Source organism: Martes martes (assembly GCF_963455335.1).
Source record: "Martes martes genome assembly, chromosome: 8".
Lineage (NCBI taxonomy): Eukaryota > Metazoa > Chordata > Mammalia > Carnivora > Mustelidae > Martes > Martes martes.
The window spans coordinates 15696719-15714288 of NC_137895.1; the positions used below are offsets into that span (position 1 = coordinate 15696719).

At 48.2% G+C, this 17570-nt stretch overlaps 1 protein-coding gene across 3 annotated transcripts in view; it reads right to left on the reverse strand.

Moving 5' to 3' along the window:
• RFX4 (regulatory factor X4) overlaps nucleotides 1-17570 on the reverse strand; it is a gene marked incomplete at both ends in the record, with an annotated part of 157596 nt that overhangs the window by 62378 nt on the left and 77648 nt on the right. For 2 of the 3 annotated variants that reach the window (XM_080810751.1, XM_080810750.1), the window contains 4 exons: nucleotides 2392-2555; nucleotides 8946-9023; nucleotides 10652-10865; nucleotides 15235-15296. In XM_080810751.1, coding sequence (XP_080666877.1) covers nucleotides 2392-2555; nucleotides 8946-9023; nucleotides 10652-10865; nucleotides 15235-15296 — 518 coding nt within the window. Of the gene's footprint in view, nucleotides 1-2391; nucleotides 2556-8945; nucleotides 9024-10651; nucleotides 10866-12532; nucleotides 12628-15234; nucleotides 15297-17570 lie in introns of those variants that run through there. The other variant, XM_080810752.1, reaches the window with a different exon arrangement.

A 17570-nucleotide genomic window follows, 5' to 3' on the forward strand; every position in this document is an offset into this window, starting at 1 on the left:
AATGGCATAGGATAGGAGGTCCAGAAACAGCCCCAAATACATATAAAATTTACTATATTAAAAAACCGGCATCTCAGCTCTGAAAGAAAGATGGAATAATTAGCATACGGTGCTGGGAGAACAGGAGAGCTGCTGAGGAGAAAACAAAGCCACACTTCTCATCTTACCCCAGGATGAGTTCCAGATTGAACAAAAATTCAAAAGTACAGAATGAAACCATAAAGTTAGTGTGATAAACCATGGGAAAATTACTTAATCATTGGAATGGCGAGGACTTTTAAAACTATGATACCAAATCCAAAAGCCATAAAGCAAGGACTGGTAAGTTCAACTACATAAATCTATTTCTGTGTGGCAAAGACCGAAAAAAGACAACAAAATGAGAAACTATTTGCAACTCTTAACACAGAGAAATGGTTATTATACCTAATAAATAAACAGCTCCTGGGGATGCCTGGGTGGCTCAGTCAGTTAAGTGTCTGCCTTTGGCTCAAGTCATGGTCCCAGGGTCCTGGGATGGAGCCCCATGCCGGGGCTCCCTGCTTGGTTTCTCCCTTTCCCCCCGCTCATGATCTCTCTTGCTTTCTCTCTCTCTCTCTCTCAAACAAATAATATCTTTAAAAAAATAAAATGCTCCTATAAATCAATGAGAAAACCATCAACCACCAAATAGAAAAATGATCAGAAGATAAGAACTGAGCGGTCACAGGAAAGAAAACAGAAGTTGCTCTTAAAGATATGAACAGACACTCAACTTCACTCATAATAAAAGAAATGCCCATCAAAACTTCACTGAGAAAAGTTTAAATCATACATCCTTTGAACCAGAAATTCAGCCCTATAGGAACTTATTCTGCACACACATGTCATCTAGTGGGATAAGTGGTACCCCCTCCTCACTCCCCAGTGTGTCCACCTGGAATGTGTGAAGGTGACCTTATTTGCAGTGTGATTAAATTAAAGGTCTTGAGATGAGATCTTGGATTAGCTGGATAGGCCTTAAATCTGACAAGTGTCTTTATAAGACAGAGAGAGACACAAAGAGTGGGAGTCAATGTGAAGACAGAAACAGAGACTGGAGGGAAGCATCTATAAGCCAAGGAACACCAAGGACTCCAGCTACCACGAGAGGCTGGGAGACAGGCACAGAGTACATCTCTGGAAGGAACCAACGATGCCAACACCTCGATTCCAGAATCCTGGCCTCCAAAACCGTGAGAGAAGTCATGTCTGTTGTTTTAAGCCACCCAGTTTGTGCTACTTAGTTGCTGCAGCCCTGGGAAAGCTAGTGCACCCTGCTGCCTGAAAAAGAATGTACATCATCCATCACAGCATTATTTGTAGTGAAACAAGACTGGAAACATGAAGACAACTGATTACATTCAGTCCAGTGGGAACAGTATGCAGGCACAAAAAAAGAATAAAATCTCTTCACAGACTGATGTGAAATGTTTTCTAACAGTCCTAGTAGGAAACAGAGGCCACTCGAAATAGGAAAGTTTATTTACAAGGGACAAGTCATGAAGGTGTCCACAGGCATGAAGGAGCCCATAATGGAGATGCTACTGTGGGGTGGGGGGTTAGGGGCATCCCATGTCCAAAGGACAAGCTTCCAACCTAAGCACAGATACTCCAGGAGAATTTGAATCTGGTGGTGTGGTGGTGGGGGCATGTGGATAGCCATGGCCAGCCTGAGGTGACCTCCTAGGGAGAGAGACGAGTCCGTCTCCTGACCTCCCTCTTCTCCCTCCCTCCTGGATGCTACCTTCCCTTGAAGATAGGGAAAGGGAGCCTTGTGAGGTACTCCATTTGGTCCAGCCCCCGGGCAGGGGGCAGTGTGGGGCATGGTAGGGAGTGATCTGGAGGCTCAAGGAAGCCCCAGCACAAGCTCCATGATTGTTTTTTTAAAGCAAAGTGCAGAATAGTATAATAGAGTATATCACTGTTTCAGTGGGAAAGAAAAAAAGAGTTATGATATATGCATCGGTTGTATGTATAGTGCCCAGTAGATCTGGATGGACCCCCTGAACCTCACCTTGTGCCCAGAAAATGACTCAATTTGATGCTTTATGGAGAAGTCTGGGGTACCTGGGGAATAGGAGTTGGTAGGGAAAGACTTTTCACCATTTCTGCATTACACCTTTTGAATTTTGAACCACACAAATGGTTCAAAATGTTCAAATTTTTGTTTATATTAAAAACTGTAAATCAAATTGAATTTTTCACTTGATCTTAGCCAAAAGGCTGAGAAGCGATCAAATTGAATTTTTAAAAGCCCAGTGTCTGTGGTCTTTACAAGGGAGAGCCCCAGACAGTGCACGATTACGTTCAGTGAGAAAGAGGCAGAAACAGCACGAGCTAAGGACGAGTCACAAGAAGAAGCGTGCCCACCTGTCAGGTAACGCCTGCAGCACGGTGGGCATCAGCACCCCCGAGATAGCTTTGTAGAGGATGGAGTCACACACGCCGACGATGTTCACCACCGTGGAGGAGCCCAGCACAGGCAGCATGTGGGGGGGCATTCCTTGCCAAAAGTGCAGAAGGAAACTTTGAACCTGTATTGACCCACAGAAAGGAGAACCATGAGGTTACGAGGCCCTTCCAACAAAGCCGGGGGTTCCACCAGCCTGCAGTGGGGTCGTCTGCTCCCCCCGTTGTGCAGGGGTAGCCCCAGCCCCAGCCCCAACCTCCCCCTGCCCATCTGTGCATGCTCCCGGCTGCAAAACCACCTGCCTCACAGCCTGGGGTCAAGTCTGTCCTGCCAGAGAGGACTAGCACGGTAACCCATCCCCTCCTTCATGCTCACTGTGGTCCAGAGAAAGTTTAAGGAAGGGAAGGTGCTCTTAACAAACTGAGAGCACTGGTGCTCACTATTCTTTGGGCCTGTTGGGGCCCTTGGGGGTTCTCGAAAAGAAGGGAATGACGTGTGAGGTGCTGGTAAAAGGAATGTATCTGGAAGGTATCTTGAAATGTGTGTACCCAAACCGGAAGAAAATGCAAGGACCTCTTCCTATCCAAATTCCTCCATTTCCCCAAAGAGCCCTGGCTGGCTGTGGCCGCTATGGGATGCTAGATGGTAGTATGTGGGCGGTGAACCACGTGGGCACTCCCACCCCAACCACTAGCACAGAAGAGAAATACAGGCGGCACTGGAGAGAGCGTTATCGACATCAGGGCAGGAGCTCTGTCTGCGCCATTGCTGAGGTGGTGGCAGAGCACATGTCTAAGGCAGACAACTCTTCAGTGGCCTGTACACCTCCATCTTCTCCCGTGTGAGCTGGAGGTCAAGGAGACAGCGGGGTGGGGGCCCCGGGGTGCAGGACAAGGTAAGGGAAGTGAAGGGAAACAGCAGAGACGGTTAACTAATGTGCATAATACCATTAAAATACCTAGAATTTAAAAAAAAAATACCTAGAGTTTAGCTAACACTGAGGAGTGTCTCATCTTGAAGACAGGGGACAAATGACTGGATTTTTGTGAATTCTCAGAGGCTCCACTTGGTTCCTGGACTATGTGTCCTTCTTTTCCCCACAGATAGGTTCTCTCAAACCCCCACAAGTAGCATTACCCACATTCCTGGTTCCCTAAATCAACCCTGATCCAATGAAAAAGATAATTTGGTACCCCCCCCCCCCCCCGGTCTCATACTTTGGAGATGGGATTACCGTGGGCATCTGTTTTATTTATCAAGTCACTACGACAGACCAGGCACTTTGCATGGGTTCTCTCACTGAATACTTGTATTACTACAGCTGAGAATCCTCGCTCCCATTTTGCAGAGACATTAACTTCTTTGTCCAAATCCAGACAGCATGTCAGGGAATGGATGAGACGGAGCCCATGTCTGTCCACAGATCAGTCCACAGATCAGTCTCGTGGCTAGTTTGTTCTTCTCAGGGTAACAGCTTTTCTACCCCACTCCTGACACCCACAGCTCTTCTTGGACTGCTGCCTGCTCCCCAGCTTTCTACCCCTGTCCTCATGACCCCTGTCCTCACGACTTGCAGTGTCCTTCAGGCCCCTCTCAGGGGTAGGGTCTCACCTTCCTCTGACCAGGCTACCTCTGACTCCAGCCTGGTGACCTGAGCTCAGCCTCCTGTGGACAGACTTCCCTGATACCCACAGCCTGGCCTGGGTGGGAGGCTAATGGGATAAGGCATGGGGAGAAAGCACGCCCTCCCCCTCCAGACTTCCTAGGGGGCCCATGGTATTGAGCAAAACCATGATCAATGTGGTGAATGAAGTTCAGGTTTGTAAACTGAGACACTTAAATCACAGCCCCCTTTATTCCATAACAGTGACAATACTGCAGAGTATTCAGGCAGACTAGAACTTAAAACAGAAAATGCAGATCAGTGAAGACTATCTTCCAGAGTTCCAGCCCAGGCCCCACTACCAACCAGAGGTGTACTGTCTCTCCACTTAGAGATAGGTAAGCTTCCTCACCTGTGAAATGGCAGTAAAGGTAGCACTTACAGCATAGGTTTTGGTAAAGATTCCTGTAAGTACCTATGTTAATGCTTGGCACATGGTAGATACTTACTAAAGATTAGTGGCAGTGGTGATTACATCACGCAGACACGGCCACTCCTGGCCCCGAGAAATCCACGGGCTCCCCTTGCCTCAGCTTCTGAGTGTCACCCAGCCAGGATGCCCACCGTAGCTCTGCTCACCTGTCAAGGCTCTTGCTCTGGCATTGGGATGGCTGGTGGCTGATTGCTGGTTGGCTTGAGCCTAGAGATGGCCAGGGCTCTTGGCTAAGGTGCTCTTTCTAGAGGACCCTCCACTGTTCCCTGAGGCCAGCTTGTCCCTGGGCATCAGGGTGCCCGGGTCCTAGACCTCCCTGCCTGCCCTTCTAATACCGCCTAGAAACCTCTGCCCAGTTGATTCCTCTGATTTGGTAGATTCTGAATTCGTCTGTCTTTCTTAGCTCTCTTTGCATGCAGACCTACTGCTTTTTTTTTTTTTTTTTAAAATATGTGAGCAGTCAATTTCTAGCTGAAATTCTGGAAAAGATCAGCCGCTGTGTAGTTAAAACAAATCTGTGGAAAATCAGTCTTTAGCAGGCATCTGTCTGTTTTAACCCTGCTCAGCTTGCACAGGGAGCCCTGATCAGTCCTCAGTCTCCCGAGCAGCCTTTGGAGAGGGGGGTGTTGGGTCAGTTTTAACCTCCCTTTTTACCCTCCACATTTCAGGCCATTTAACATCTTAAGGTACTGTTTCTTCAGAGTGAGGAGGAAAAGGAAGGAGGGAGGACAGTGGAAAGCTCAAGAGCCTAGACTTGGAAGTTGGGTGTGAAATGGACAGGCACAGTGTCACACAGGAGGGGGAGCGGGTGGGACCTCCCAGGATGCTGGGTATGAAGGGTGAAGGGAGAAAAAGCATCAAGATTCGTGGCTTGAGCCACTGGCCACATTAAGTTGGATGTCAAGTCAACAGAGTCTGGAGCTCACGCAGAAATACCTAAATAGGAGACCCGTTGGCTTTTGTAAAATAAAGATCACATCTACCCAGTACAGGACCCAGTAAGATCACGGAGGCAAAACGTCTGGTAGTGTGTAGGGATCTAACAAACAGAAACGGGAGGAGGTTTCCTTATTCCTTTTAAGTGTAAGAGGCGACATTGTCAGAGGCAAAGGATGGAAAAGCACGAGTTTTCTGGATTATCTACTCCAGTCCCCTGAACTCCCAGCCCTTTCCTTCTTGGCTCAGTGAAGCATCAGGAGATGATTTCCTTAAGAATACCTATGTGGGGGGCACCTGGGTGGCTCAGTGGGTTAAGCCTCTGCCTTCAGTTCAGGTCATGATCCCAGCGGCCTGGGATGGAGCCCCATATCAGGCTCTCTGCTCGCTCGGCGGGAAGACTGCTTCTCCCTCTCCCACTCCCCCTGCTTGTATTCCTTCTCTCGCTGTGTCTCTCTCTGTCAAATAAATAAAATCTTAAAAAAAAAAAAAAGGAATACCTATGTGGGTTTTCTATTTCTTTTCCAAATCTGCTCTTTACTTCATCCTGAATATACTATCACCTTCTGGAAACACATCTGATAACTTCCAGTCAGGGGTGCTTAGTTGCTACGGCGTTGAAAGGATCTCAACAAAACATTAGCCACCAAAATATCTATCATTTCTTATGCTCTGATTTCAAAACCAGACACTTCTATGAATTCTTATGTAGATAAAATGATCATCTCCATTTTAGGGCCAAAGAAATTGAGGCTCAGAGGGATTAAGTACCTTGCTCAAGTTCACAGGCTGGTAAGTGGTGGATCTGGACTCAAACACAAGACCTCTGGACTTCACAGCTCTTTATGCAACGTAGTTTGGAGAAGGCTTTGCAGGGAGTCCCCTCTGTGCAGACTGGGGCTCTCTGTACTTGCCTGATTGGGCTACAAGGCCGTGGCACTTTTACATCCCTCCACCCATCCATCCATGCTCTCATCTCCCCAACAAATATTTACCGAGAGCCTAAGAATATGGGTGACATGGATCCAGGAGCAAACAAGACAGACAAGGTCCCTACCCTCAAGTTAGGAGACAGTCAGTCAGTCAACAAGGTAATTTAAGAATGTGATACCAGCATTAGTTATAACCTCAACCCTTAAAGATCTTGAAGACCTGAAGCAAACTGCAATGTCAAGGTGTACCACATGCACCTACCATCCACTTACCCATGACTTTCCTCAGCCGTGGGAGAAAGCCATGCCCATCAAAAGGAAAATAACCCCCTTCATTCTTTTGTGGCTGGGTGAATGAACCACACTTTGATTACCCATTTTAAAAACAGCCACCAAATATCCCTGCCAAGGGCATGGAAAGAATATTGGACTGGCGGTGTCAGGTGACAAAAGAGGCAGCCGTGACTTTGGCCCTAACCGAATGTGTGTCCTCGAGCCAGTCTTATAACTCCCTGGTTGACATACCTGACAAGCATTCATATGACCTATAATTTTATAGTCTACAAAGGGTTTTTGCTAGGCATTGTCCCGTCTTCACCTTCCAGGAACGCTCTGCATTAAAAAGGCAGGGATGATATTTTTACCTTTATTTCTAGGATAAGCAATAACGGCCTTCACGGCAGAGCCTGGGCTCCGAGTCTGGCACTTTCCCCACAAGAGCACTCAGCACCCTCAAGGTTTCTGCAGCCTTCACTGTATACTCTGCATCCTATTCCTGATGTGCATTCCTATTTTCCCCACTGTGGGCTGGGTCTTACTTCTTGCCCCATTCCTGAGACCCACAGCAGGAGCACGGCCCCGTTAAGTGCCCAGTAAGTGTTGGAATTAATGCATGGAATTAAGTGTAATGAGATGATGAGCGTGAGTTTTGAGATGAATAAAGTACATATGAATGTTAAGGGGAGACTGTCTCTAGTTCTGTGGTTAGTACTTGTAGTGGAGAGGGACAGCTGGCCACTAGAGCTCCCTGAGCTCCTCTTCTGTGGGAGAGAAGGGCTGCCCAGTGAGGGACCGGATTCCCTTGCATCATGGTGGGGCCATGAGACCAGATTCTGCCAATGGAACATGCGCAAAAATGATGCCTTTTATTTCTGGGCTGACAAGGTTAAGAAACGGGTATGTCTTCCCTGTAACCTTCTCCCCATCTGTCAGCTGAACAATGAGGACACCAAGGCTCTAGGGCAGGGTGTGGCCACATGTTGGAAGGAGCCTGGGTCCCTCAACTACCCCCAGGAACCAGCCTGCCCCCTGTGAGCGTCCACACTGGGTCGTGACACCAGTGAGAAATAAACTTCTAATGTATTAAGACTTGGGGTTATTAGCTACAGAAGCCAGTGTGGTCTGAACTGAGCATGAACCTTTATTTGCTCTCATCTCAGTGATCTTTGGGGTGTAAGACATAGCCAAACCACAACAAGAGAGAAAGCAGTGATTTTTCTTTCTTTTTTTTAAAAAGAATCCGCTTAAATGGTTGCTCAACGAATTGGGAGATTTCAACAATCTCATGAACGAAAGCCAAGAGCAGGAACAGGAGTCCTTCTCTACCAGCACCCTGCTATCTCCTTTGGACCCGTGAGCCAAGTGCCAGCTCGCAGGCGACCACCCGTGCCCGGGTTACTGAGGGAACAGTCCGTGACCTCTCACAAGTAAGCACAGCGCTCAGTGAATGCTCAGGGCGGTGACACTGCCTCGGGGGCAGAAAGGCACAAGAATGTGGGGGAGAGAGCACTTTGTGCTCCATGCCATTTTGTACCCTCCCCTCTCCCACAGTGCGCACCCCAGCCCCCCGGCCCTGAAACCCACACCAGGGAGTCTCTGGGATCTTGTCCACCAATAGCTCCTGGTTTTTATAGCCCCACTGGAGTCTGCGAGGGCAGGGGCGGGGGGGGGGGGCGTTGGATTTTTTTTTTTTTTTTGGCCTCAAGGCATTTTCTGGAATCAGAAAGGCCTCAGGTTTATGCGGTGAAATGTGTGGCTTCTTGCTGTCCCTCTGGAAGGCTTTCTTGGATGGCATTTTAGGCAAGAAGATTTATTTTACGGTCTCTCTGGTTATGTAACTTGTCCTTCACCCTCTCCTGTTTCTCCTCTCCATTCCTTAACTGTACTATTTTAAAATAAAAAGAAAATGGGGCCTCAAGACAAGATTAAATCCAAAACATAGGAAAGCTTTCCTTCCGTTTCTCTGAGCCTATAATATTGGGGATAACAGTAACCCTGTGAAACCGTCTTCTCGTAAGCCAGTGGGGCAGGCGGCGGTGCACGAGTCAGATCAAGGAGCGGGCCATGCCACCTGCTGTCCACACAGAAATTGTGTGAAATAGGGGTAAGGACAGCACCTGCTTCCCGGGATCACTGGCAAGATGATGGGAGCTGACGCACCACAGGGGTTTCCAAAGGCCTGGCACCCGGTAGGGGCTCTCAAAACAGGAGCTCCTGCTACTATGATATTTTAATACAGAGTATTCTGTGGCTCAACCTTGACTGACCTACCTCATCGAAGTTGGCTCGTATTACAGTGTCCAGTATTCTCTGACAGTGTGTTCTGTACATCATAATAAAGGTAGAGACCTGTGGGGAGAAGGGGGGGTCAACAATAAAAGCATAATTAATAGACATTACCACTGTCCTCCCTTGGAATTTCAATTTTCAAGTCATTTATTCCCTGTTGAGGGGATGAAATCCACTTAACACCTACACATCCTGTAAGACCCAAGTAAGTCTGATTTTCCTTTGTGGTGCTCTCTGGCCCTGGGGTCCCTCCTCTGTGCTTCCGGACATGTCTCTCCAGCAGAGCACCTGCCCTGGGATCCAGTGGAAAGCGTGGGTTTTTCTCTCTCTCCCGTTCCCCACACCTGAGACCATGGGCCCTGGGAAAATTTAAATGGCATATTATTCATACTCGTGTATCTAGCACTTTGCACGGCACCTGGCCCACCACAGAGTTCAGTAGGGCGTTATTAATTAGATTCTCCTCATCAGCTAAGATACTGAAGAATTAAAACCCAATGAGTACTTATAAGAAGGATGTTTGCCAAAAATCATAAAAAGACATTCAGAAATTTCCTGGAATCTGCTCAGTAGAAGAACATCTCCAGATCTATTTATCCAAGAATTTTAAAGCTACAATATAGGAAGTTTATTGATTTAAAAAAAAAAAAAAAGCAACTTTGAGGGGGAAAAAAGTTACTAGTTCTTAAATTTAAAGCATTTACAGACAGTCATTTTGTTTCAGAACGCAGACATGCATTCATTTTATGTAAACTTAGTCTGCTTGTGCACAGACATCCATCTCCCCTGCCTTAGCCATGGGACTCCTGGGAGCAGGACTCATGCCTCAGTTACAGCGTGTCCCAGCTCCCAGGGGGATCCGTAGACAGCAGCCGCTCAGCATTTCCTAGTGCACTGGGCTGTGTCAAGATACGCAGGTGAGAGATGTATTTCCAGGCATTTTCTCCAAATGCCCTATGACCCAAACTACCTGACTCACGGTACCCTATAAAGTCTTCTTTGTCTATGGGACTATGATTTCACCACATCCTCTGCAGCACACGGGGACACCAACTCAATCCTCTTAAAAAACCAATCTACAATCTAGAGCCAAAAGGGTTCTTCCTTCGTGACATGAGACAGTGTGGCATCATAGATGGGGAGGTAGGGAGGTTAGATAGGTAGATAAACTTTTTATTTTAGGAGAGTACTGAATTTGCAGGCAAGTTCTGAAAATAGTATGGGGAGCTCCCATATGCCTCACACCCATTAGTCCTATTGCTAACCTCTTACATTAGGATGGTGCATTTCTCACAACTAATGAATAAATTCGGGTACATTATCATTAACTAAGTTCTCTATTTTATTCCGATTTCTATCTTTATATGTTTTTAATTTTTTTTAGAGGGAGAGTGTAAGCATGTGAGTCGGGGCGGGGGGGCGACGATAGTGCAGAGGGAGAGGGGGAGAGAGAGAATCCTAAGCAGACTCCATGCCCACTGCAGAACCCGATGTGGGGCTCGATCCCATGACCCTGAGATCAAGACCTGAGCCAAAATCAAGAGTCTGAGCCACCCACGCGCCCCTCTATCTTTATATTTTTAAAACTCACCATTTTGCACTGAGAGGGAGAGAGATTGTGTGTGTTGTGTGTGAGAGAGAGAGAAAGGGAAGCCACCCACTCCCAGCAACACCTCAGATGTGGTCACCTTCTCTTCAGGCAGACTGGCTGGCAGATTTAGATCTTTGACATTTGGAAACTCTGGCAGCAGCGTTCCAAGTTTGGACCGGGGTGAATATGCCACCGTCTGTTTGCTCACTTCTTTCTTGCCCGTCTCGCTCACCCAGGCGGCTCCTTTCTTGGAATACATCACATCATAATACTGGGAGCTTTCCTTCACCGCAATGCCGTAGTAATGATACCTGGGCCAGAGGTGGGGGGGAGGGGGAGAGAGAGAGAGAGAGAGAGAGAGAGAGAGACCCACATGCACTTTATCAAGTGGGGCTTCCAGAGAGGGGGTCCCCAAGACCAAGGATGGCTGGGCCCACCCTCCCTGGGCTAGAAGAGTTAACTCTCCTGGGAGACTTGACATCTCAGAAATCTAGAATTAAACCAAAGTTCCAAGTTGCCAGCCATCAATCAGGCAGGTAAAAATAACCCAAATTGCCTCCCACAGAAAATGTTAAGTCAAATACTTTGCAAAGCAGAAAGGGGGGTGATGCAAAAAATTTCCATTGGTATTTAATCTCTTGTATTGTGCCAGTGTGATCTCAGAGGAAGAGAACTCGGGGGTCCTTTTCGGTGAAGACCCAAGAAGAAAGTTGTGTTTGCAACCCCTAACTGCACGACGGCCACCAATTCACTGGCCCAGATCTTCCTTAGTCAATAAAGATAGTCTTAACTGGATTTTCAAAAGATACATTCAGTGGCTCCCTTGGCACTGGATATGTTAAAGGCCGAAACTTTTCATTAACTCAAGTGGGCTTAGTAATAGCAACATTTTCCATGAAGATGGAAGGAGGGACAGAAGCTACATTTTGTTTGGATTTTAGCTACAGAAACTCCTGAGCGCTTGCCCCATGCTAAGCACTTTGCCAACCACTTTACCTACATTTGGAATTTGGAAACTACTACTAGGAAATGGGGATTATTAGCACAGTCTTTCTACAGATGAGCAAAAGGAGGGAAGGAGGCTTATGACACGTGCCCTAGGTCATCCAGCTTTCTAGAAGAGGTTCTTGAACACCCGTCTGTCTGACCACAAAGGCGCTATGCTGCCCTAGCAGAGAACACCACGGGAGGTGACTACAAACTCAGAGTCACTTACGGAGCATAATAAAAATACGAATGCCTAGGCCCTTCCCAGACCTACTGATTCAGAACAGGGGAGTGGGACACAAGGATCAGCACTGGGGCAAGCACCTCAGGTCATTCCGACGCAAGCCAGTTTGACTGACCAGCCTGCTCGGTAGAGCACTTGCATTATAGTCCCAGCTCTACGATCCCCAGTCGCTGGAAATGCTGTCACGATTTACTATTACACGACGCTCATCCCAGCAGCTAACGTGGTGCTAAGCACTCTACACATATTACCTTACTTAATCTCGCAAAACCCCTGTAAGTCTGGAATTAACTATTAGCCCCATTTTACAGACCAGGCAACTAAGGCTCCGGGAACTGAAGGAACCCACCCAAGATCCCCCAGTGAGTAGAGGCAGGATTTGAACCTCTGAAGTGCTTTAACTACTAAGCCAGGGATTCTCCAATTTTAGCTACTAATAAGAATCACCTACAAAACATTAAAATACAGACTCCTGGGCTCCACCCCCCCCCAAAGATTCTGATTCAGTAGGTCTAGAGTAGGTTTCTATAGTCACACGTCAATGCTAGTGGAAGAAATTCATGGACCTCGCTTTCAGAAACGCTGTACAGCACATAAATTACTCATTTCCGCTCGCGGAGGTACGGTTGGGGGGTAGTCCTCAAATAATACCGGGAAGAAAGCATTCTGAGTTAGGGGAGAGGCTTCACGGGGAAGGAAGATGAGCACACATAACCTCCCCTCTCCCTGCCCCCCTTCTCCTGATACCATTCTGTGATATTTCTGCTTAGTGGGCATCTCGCCTCTATCTGAATGCCTCCTGGGATGAAGAACTCAGGCCCTCCGAAGGCAGCCCAGTTCATTTTGGGTCGGGACAGTTATCAGAAAGTTCTTCTTTGTGTTGAGCTGCTCTCTGTCTTCTGCGCCTTCTACTTCCCAACTGTCATAACTGCCAGCTGCGGGGAGAGGTACCCTGGGGCGGGGGAGGGGCGGGTTCCGTGGCTCCTGGACTGTCCTCCAGGCGGCCAGGCGGTTAGGACACGCCTCCTGAACCTTAACAAAGTTCCCCTTTATAATCTCTTGAGATCAAGGGACCCATAGCGTATTCAGAACGGACCACTTCTTGATTTTCCAGTGTGTGTTGCTGAGACCAGCAATTTCAGCAAAGCTGTTGCTCTGCTCTGAAAAACATCTCAGTTTTTCTGTTTCAGTTCTGTAGGACAGGTCAACACAATCCACACTCCCCCTCCCCCACCATATATTCTGTCAAGGTAAATTTGTTGAGGGATTTTTTTTCTCCTAAGGCCAACTGGCAGGTCAGAGACGAGAGCTTCTTGTTACCTTTCAAATGGTTGAAAGTGTGACTAACCTGGGCAGGGGGTTCCTTGCGGAAGGGAAACCATGAAACTGACACCACGGAATTTTTAAAGAAGATAGTGCCCAATTTGCCTACTTCTGGGTTAAAGAAGAAGAAAACCAAAAACAAAAACAGGTTCTCACATGTAGGCGGAAGGTAACTTTCTCCAAGTTTATAAAGGATAGGAAACGGTTCTGGTCTATCTTTACCACCTTTCCTCCCCGTCTCTACTATGGTTCTATTTTTGCAGTCTTATTTCTACTCCTCTCTCTTAGGGATGAGCAAAAATGTATTAGACCCAGGGACTCTTCAAAGACCCACACATTTCCGTTCATGCAACACTGTTCCTACCAATCTGAGGACTGAATTGCCCATCGTGTGCCAACCCCTGGGCTTACCAGCAAATAAGTAAGGAGGGGTGTGGTTCTGTACTCCCTGCTCTTACCAAGGCTGAAGGCTCACTTTTAAACAAATACTGGATTTTTTCTTTACAGATGAGATTTGTACTTCAGAGCAGTTATTCTGGAAAATTATTAGAAATTTATTCCAAAATATCCCCTGCTCAAAATATTTCTGTAAAGCTCATTGGAAATTGCCCCAAGAGCTTCTGAGCCACATACACACAAAATGAGTCTTGTTATTTTCTAGAGCTTTACCGCCCCCCACCAAAAAAGGGGTTTTCCCAGTTTGATCGCTTTTTTCAAAAGATTTTATTTATTTATTTGACAGACAGATATCACAGGTAGGCAGAAAGGCAGGCAGTGGGTGCGGGGGCGGTGGGGGGGGGGAGGCAGGCTCCCCACTGAGCAGAGAGCCCGATGCGGGGCTCAATCCCAGGACCCCGCGATCATGACCTGAGCCGAAGGCAGAGGCTTTAACCCCCTGAGCCACCCAGGCGCCCCTGATCACCTTTTTTTAAACCTAACTTGGCTCCAAAGTTAAATCCACCTGGGGAGGACAGGAATGCTGCCCAGGGACGGCAGGAACAGGGGGAGTTGGGGGACATTACGGGACATGCTGCTTTTGAAGTATAACCCTCAGTCTCAAGTCTTAACAAGTCCTATATGGTTGGTTTTTGTTTTTGTTTTTTTTCTTTTTAAGTGTCAATATTTTGTGTATCAGTATGTGCTGATCTGCTACTAGACATGGTCAAAGCATTAGAAATGCTACATAATAAGGCACCCTCTAGTGGAGTCACCGTGTACATCAACATAATAAAGGTTCTGAGAAGTCCTGCATAAAGGAACCTGTTGAATGAACTTCGTGCTTTCCAAACGTATGTGGCAAACACAGCTTTTCCACAGAATACCTGTTAACATCCAATAATTTTTGAAACACCCTTTGAGGCAAATCTTATAAATCAGATTTTAGTGAAGCCTGTGCAGTGAAGGCAGAGATTCCCTCCCCACCAACTCCCACATAGGAAAAGGGATCCATGCATCCTTCTCACTTTCCAGGACTCTTCCCGAAAGGCCTTTCCTGGGCTACCCTTTCTAAGCTAGGGCACTCTCCTTTGGTTATTCCCTATGACAAGCCTCTTTGTCACAATCTGCGTATCTTGTTTTGATCTGTCTTCCCCACCAGACTATACCCTCCGGGAGGGCAGGTGATGTGCATCTGCTCTGTCCATGAGACACACAGAAAGTGTGACAGCAGATACGGGCTGGCTGCTTGACGGCACGCCCCGTGTACCAGGGTCTGGCTGGACCCCTCCACCCCATCTCCCTTGCAGGGATTGGTGCAGGTAGCTTTTCTGGTCGACTGGATACTATGGGAGTAGAAAATGTGCTCAGCAAAGCCATCCAAGGAACTAGAGATTGCCCACGAAGCCTCCAGCGCTCTTCTAAGTGATGGTCGGGACCATTTGACAAAAACACCAAAAGGCAGGGTGGCCTAAAGTCAGATTCCTTAAAGCAGCTGGCTGGGCCCGACTGCCCTGGGCCTTCCCACAGCCTCTCTGTCAGAGGCCCTGGGAGGGGGGCCCTGCTGTCTACTCCGTGCCAGCCCCAGACTTCCCGCCAGGCCTGGGAACGGAGCTGGGGATAAAAGGCCCAGAGTGCGGGCCTGACTCAGAGACACGCGCTCTGCGGACGGCACGGCGGCCGGTGCTTACTTTGACTGTCCTCGGGTCCCAAGTCTTCTGGTGGTTAGCTGAGGAAACTGCTGCCTTATGATCTGTAAGTCAACACAAGAATCAGTTACCCATCGGGAAAGGTGGGAGCATAGTCACTGTGTTTTACAAACAACAATCCAAAGAAAAGGGAAAACATGTCCTTGATTGCAATGACTTATTGGCAGTCGGTAGGGACCGTGGAGAAGACACCAGTGTTGGGAGTGGGGCGGAGGGGGCTGAGCATGGGAGTGACCGTGAGGCCCTGGACTCTGAGGGGTCTCACTTGGCTGCCCTGTGCTTTGCCCTCCTGCTCACAATGTGGGGGAAGTGTGTGCAAAAGTGTCTGCCCTGCTGCTTCAAGCCTTCCAATGGATTCCTTCGTGCCTGGAGCGAAGACCCGCCCTTGGCCTCGGTCACCAGTCCCTGCTCTTACTCCTGGTCTTCCTCTCCTGTGACTCACCCTTACTCAGCAGACTCCAGCCACGCTGGCTTTTTAAATTCTTTTCCCTATTTCTGAAACACACCAGGCTCACTGCCCCTGGGCGCCTTTGTAAGGCAGCTCCCTCCTCCCCGGAATGCGACCTCATCCACATGCCCACGCGGTTAGCTCCTCTGCTTACAACATTCAGGCGTCGGCCCAGCCACCTTCTCTGACCAGCCAGAGGGGAGGAGAACCCGCAGTCCTTTACCATCTCATGGCCCTGCTTCACGTCTGCTTCTTACTCTGAACTCTGAAACTATCTTGACACTTGCTCCCTGCCTGCCGATTTTCTGCCTCCCCTACTTGCATGTAAGCTCCCTGAGAGCAGGGACCTGGCACTGGGCTTGGCACCTGCGAGGAGCTCCATGCACGTTGCTCAACGCAGGGATGAAGCCCCACCCCCGCCCAGGGGTACGCTGGGCTCCTGTGCAGTGTTGCCTGGGATAATCATGAGGATTTGCAAGCAAGTTGGAAGCAAAGCCATCTGCCAAGATGAAGACACAACCAGCAGGCCTCAGCCTTGGTGTTCACAGAGATGATGTTTGTGGAAAGGCAGGGTGACGAGGGGTTTCTGTGGAAGGGCTTTGGAGCTGGGCTACCTGGGTTAGAGAGATCCAAACTTAGCCATTTGTTGGCTGGGGACCCGTAGGCAAGTCAACATTCAAATGACTCAGTTTCCTCATTTGTAAAATGGGAATGATAATAACCCCGACCTTAGAGAATTCTTGTAAAATCTAGTAGCAAACGCATACAGATAATTTGCAACAATGCCTTGCCCTTGGTAAGGGCCCAGTAAAAATTACCCGTTAGTACCACCGATTGTCCTGATAACTCATTCCCTTTTACTTCGAGGGACTTTTCTCTTCTCACCAAACTCTTCCAGCTTCCCTCCTCTTCTAGTACCTCACCAAGCAGGCAGACATGGTCAGAGAGAGCCTGCCTGCTGGCTGTCCTTTGTGAGATGAGACCCAACCGCTGACCTCCCACTGGTGGGGCGTGAACACTGAGTGCCTTTTCAAGGACATGGGGGAGTCTCTCCTGATCCACCCCCATTCTCTTCCAGTGACAGTGATGCTCTCACTGATGGATCTGCTCAGCCACTCAACAGACACTTACTGAGACCCTGCTAGTTATTTGAACTTGGACGTGCTGTTTAACTTCTCTGTGCTTAGCTCCCTCCTCTGACACCTGGGGACACGGGGGTTTATATGCTCCTCCCCAGATCCGAGGGATAGGTGATGGGGGTCTCAACTAAATTGGCATCAGTGGGATGGAAGGAAGTGGACAAATTAGAGAGAAATTGAGACTCTGGAATGGGTGCCATGAAGATGGACCATTTCTGTACATTAGGAAGCCGTCTCCAGTGTGAATAATGGCGCAGGTTTTTCTCATTTGAAAACGGGTAAAAAAAAAAACAAAACAACAAGCAAAAAACATGCATTGCTTACAAGGATGGTTAGAAAATCGAATAAGAGAACATGACGATACCGCTTTAGGAAATAAAAAGGGCTTCTAAATGTTATCTGATAGTGACGATGCTGCAGGAAACAATGTACTCATTCTCTGAAATCTTGGAGGACATCACATCTGTAGCTGACATAGCCCTGGTTTCTTTCAGCCTAACTCCTGGAAGCTACGGCTATGGGCTCCCACTTTGCCTACGTCCCTCTCAAACGGCTGAGACCTGAGGAAAAACAGGATTTGGGGAGGGGTCTGAGTGGGGTCAGGGACAGGGCTTTCTACGCACTCTGCCCATGATACGTGGCACGGTTTTGGGGGCCTCACAACGTCTGGCCAAGGACACCCTCGGACTTTCGTCACAGAACTGGTCTTCCCCCAGAACTGCCCAGATACG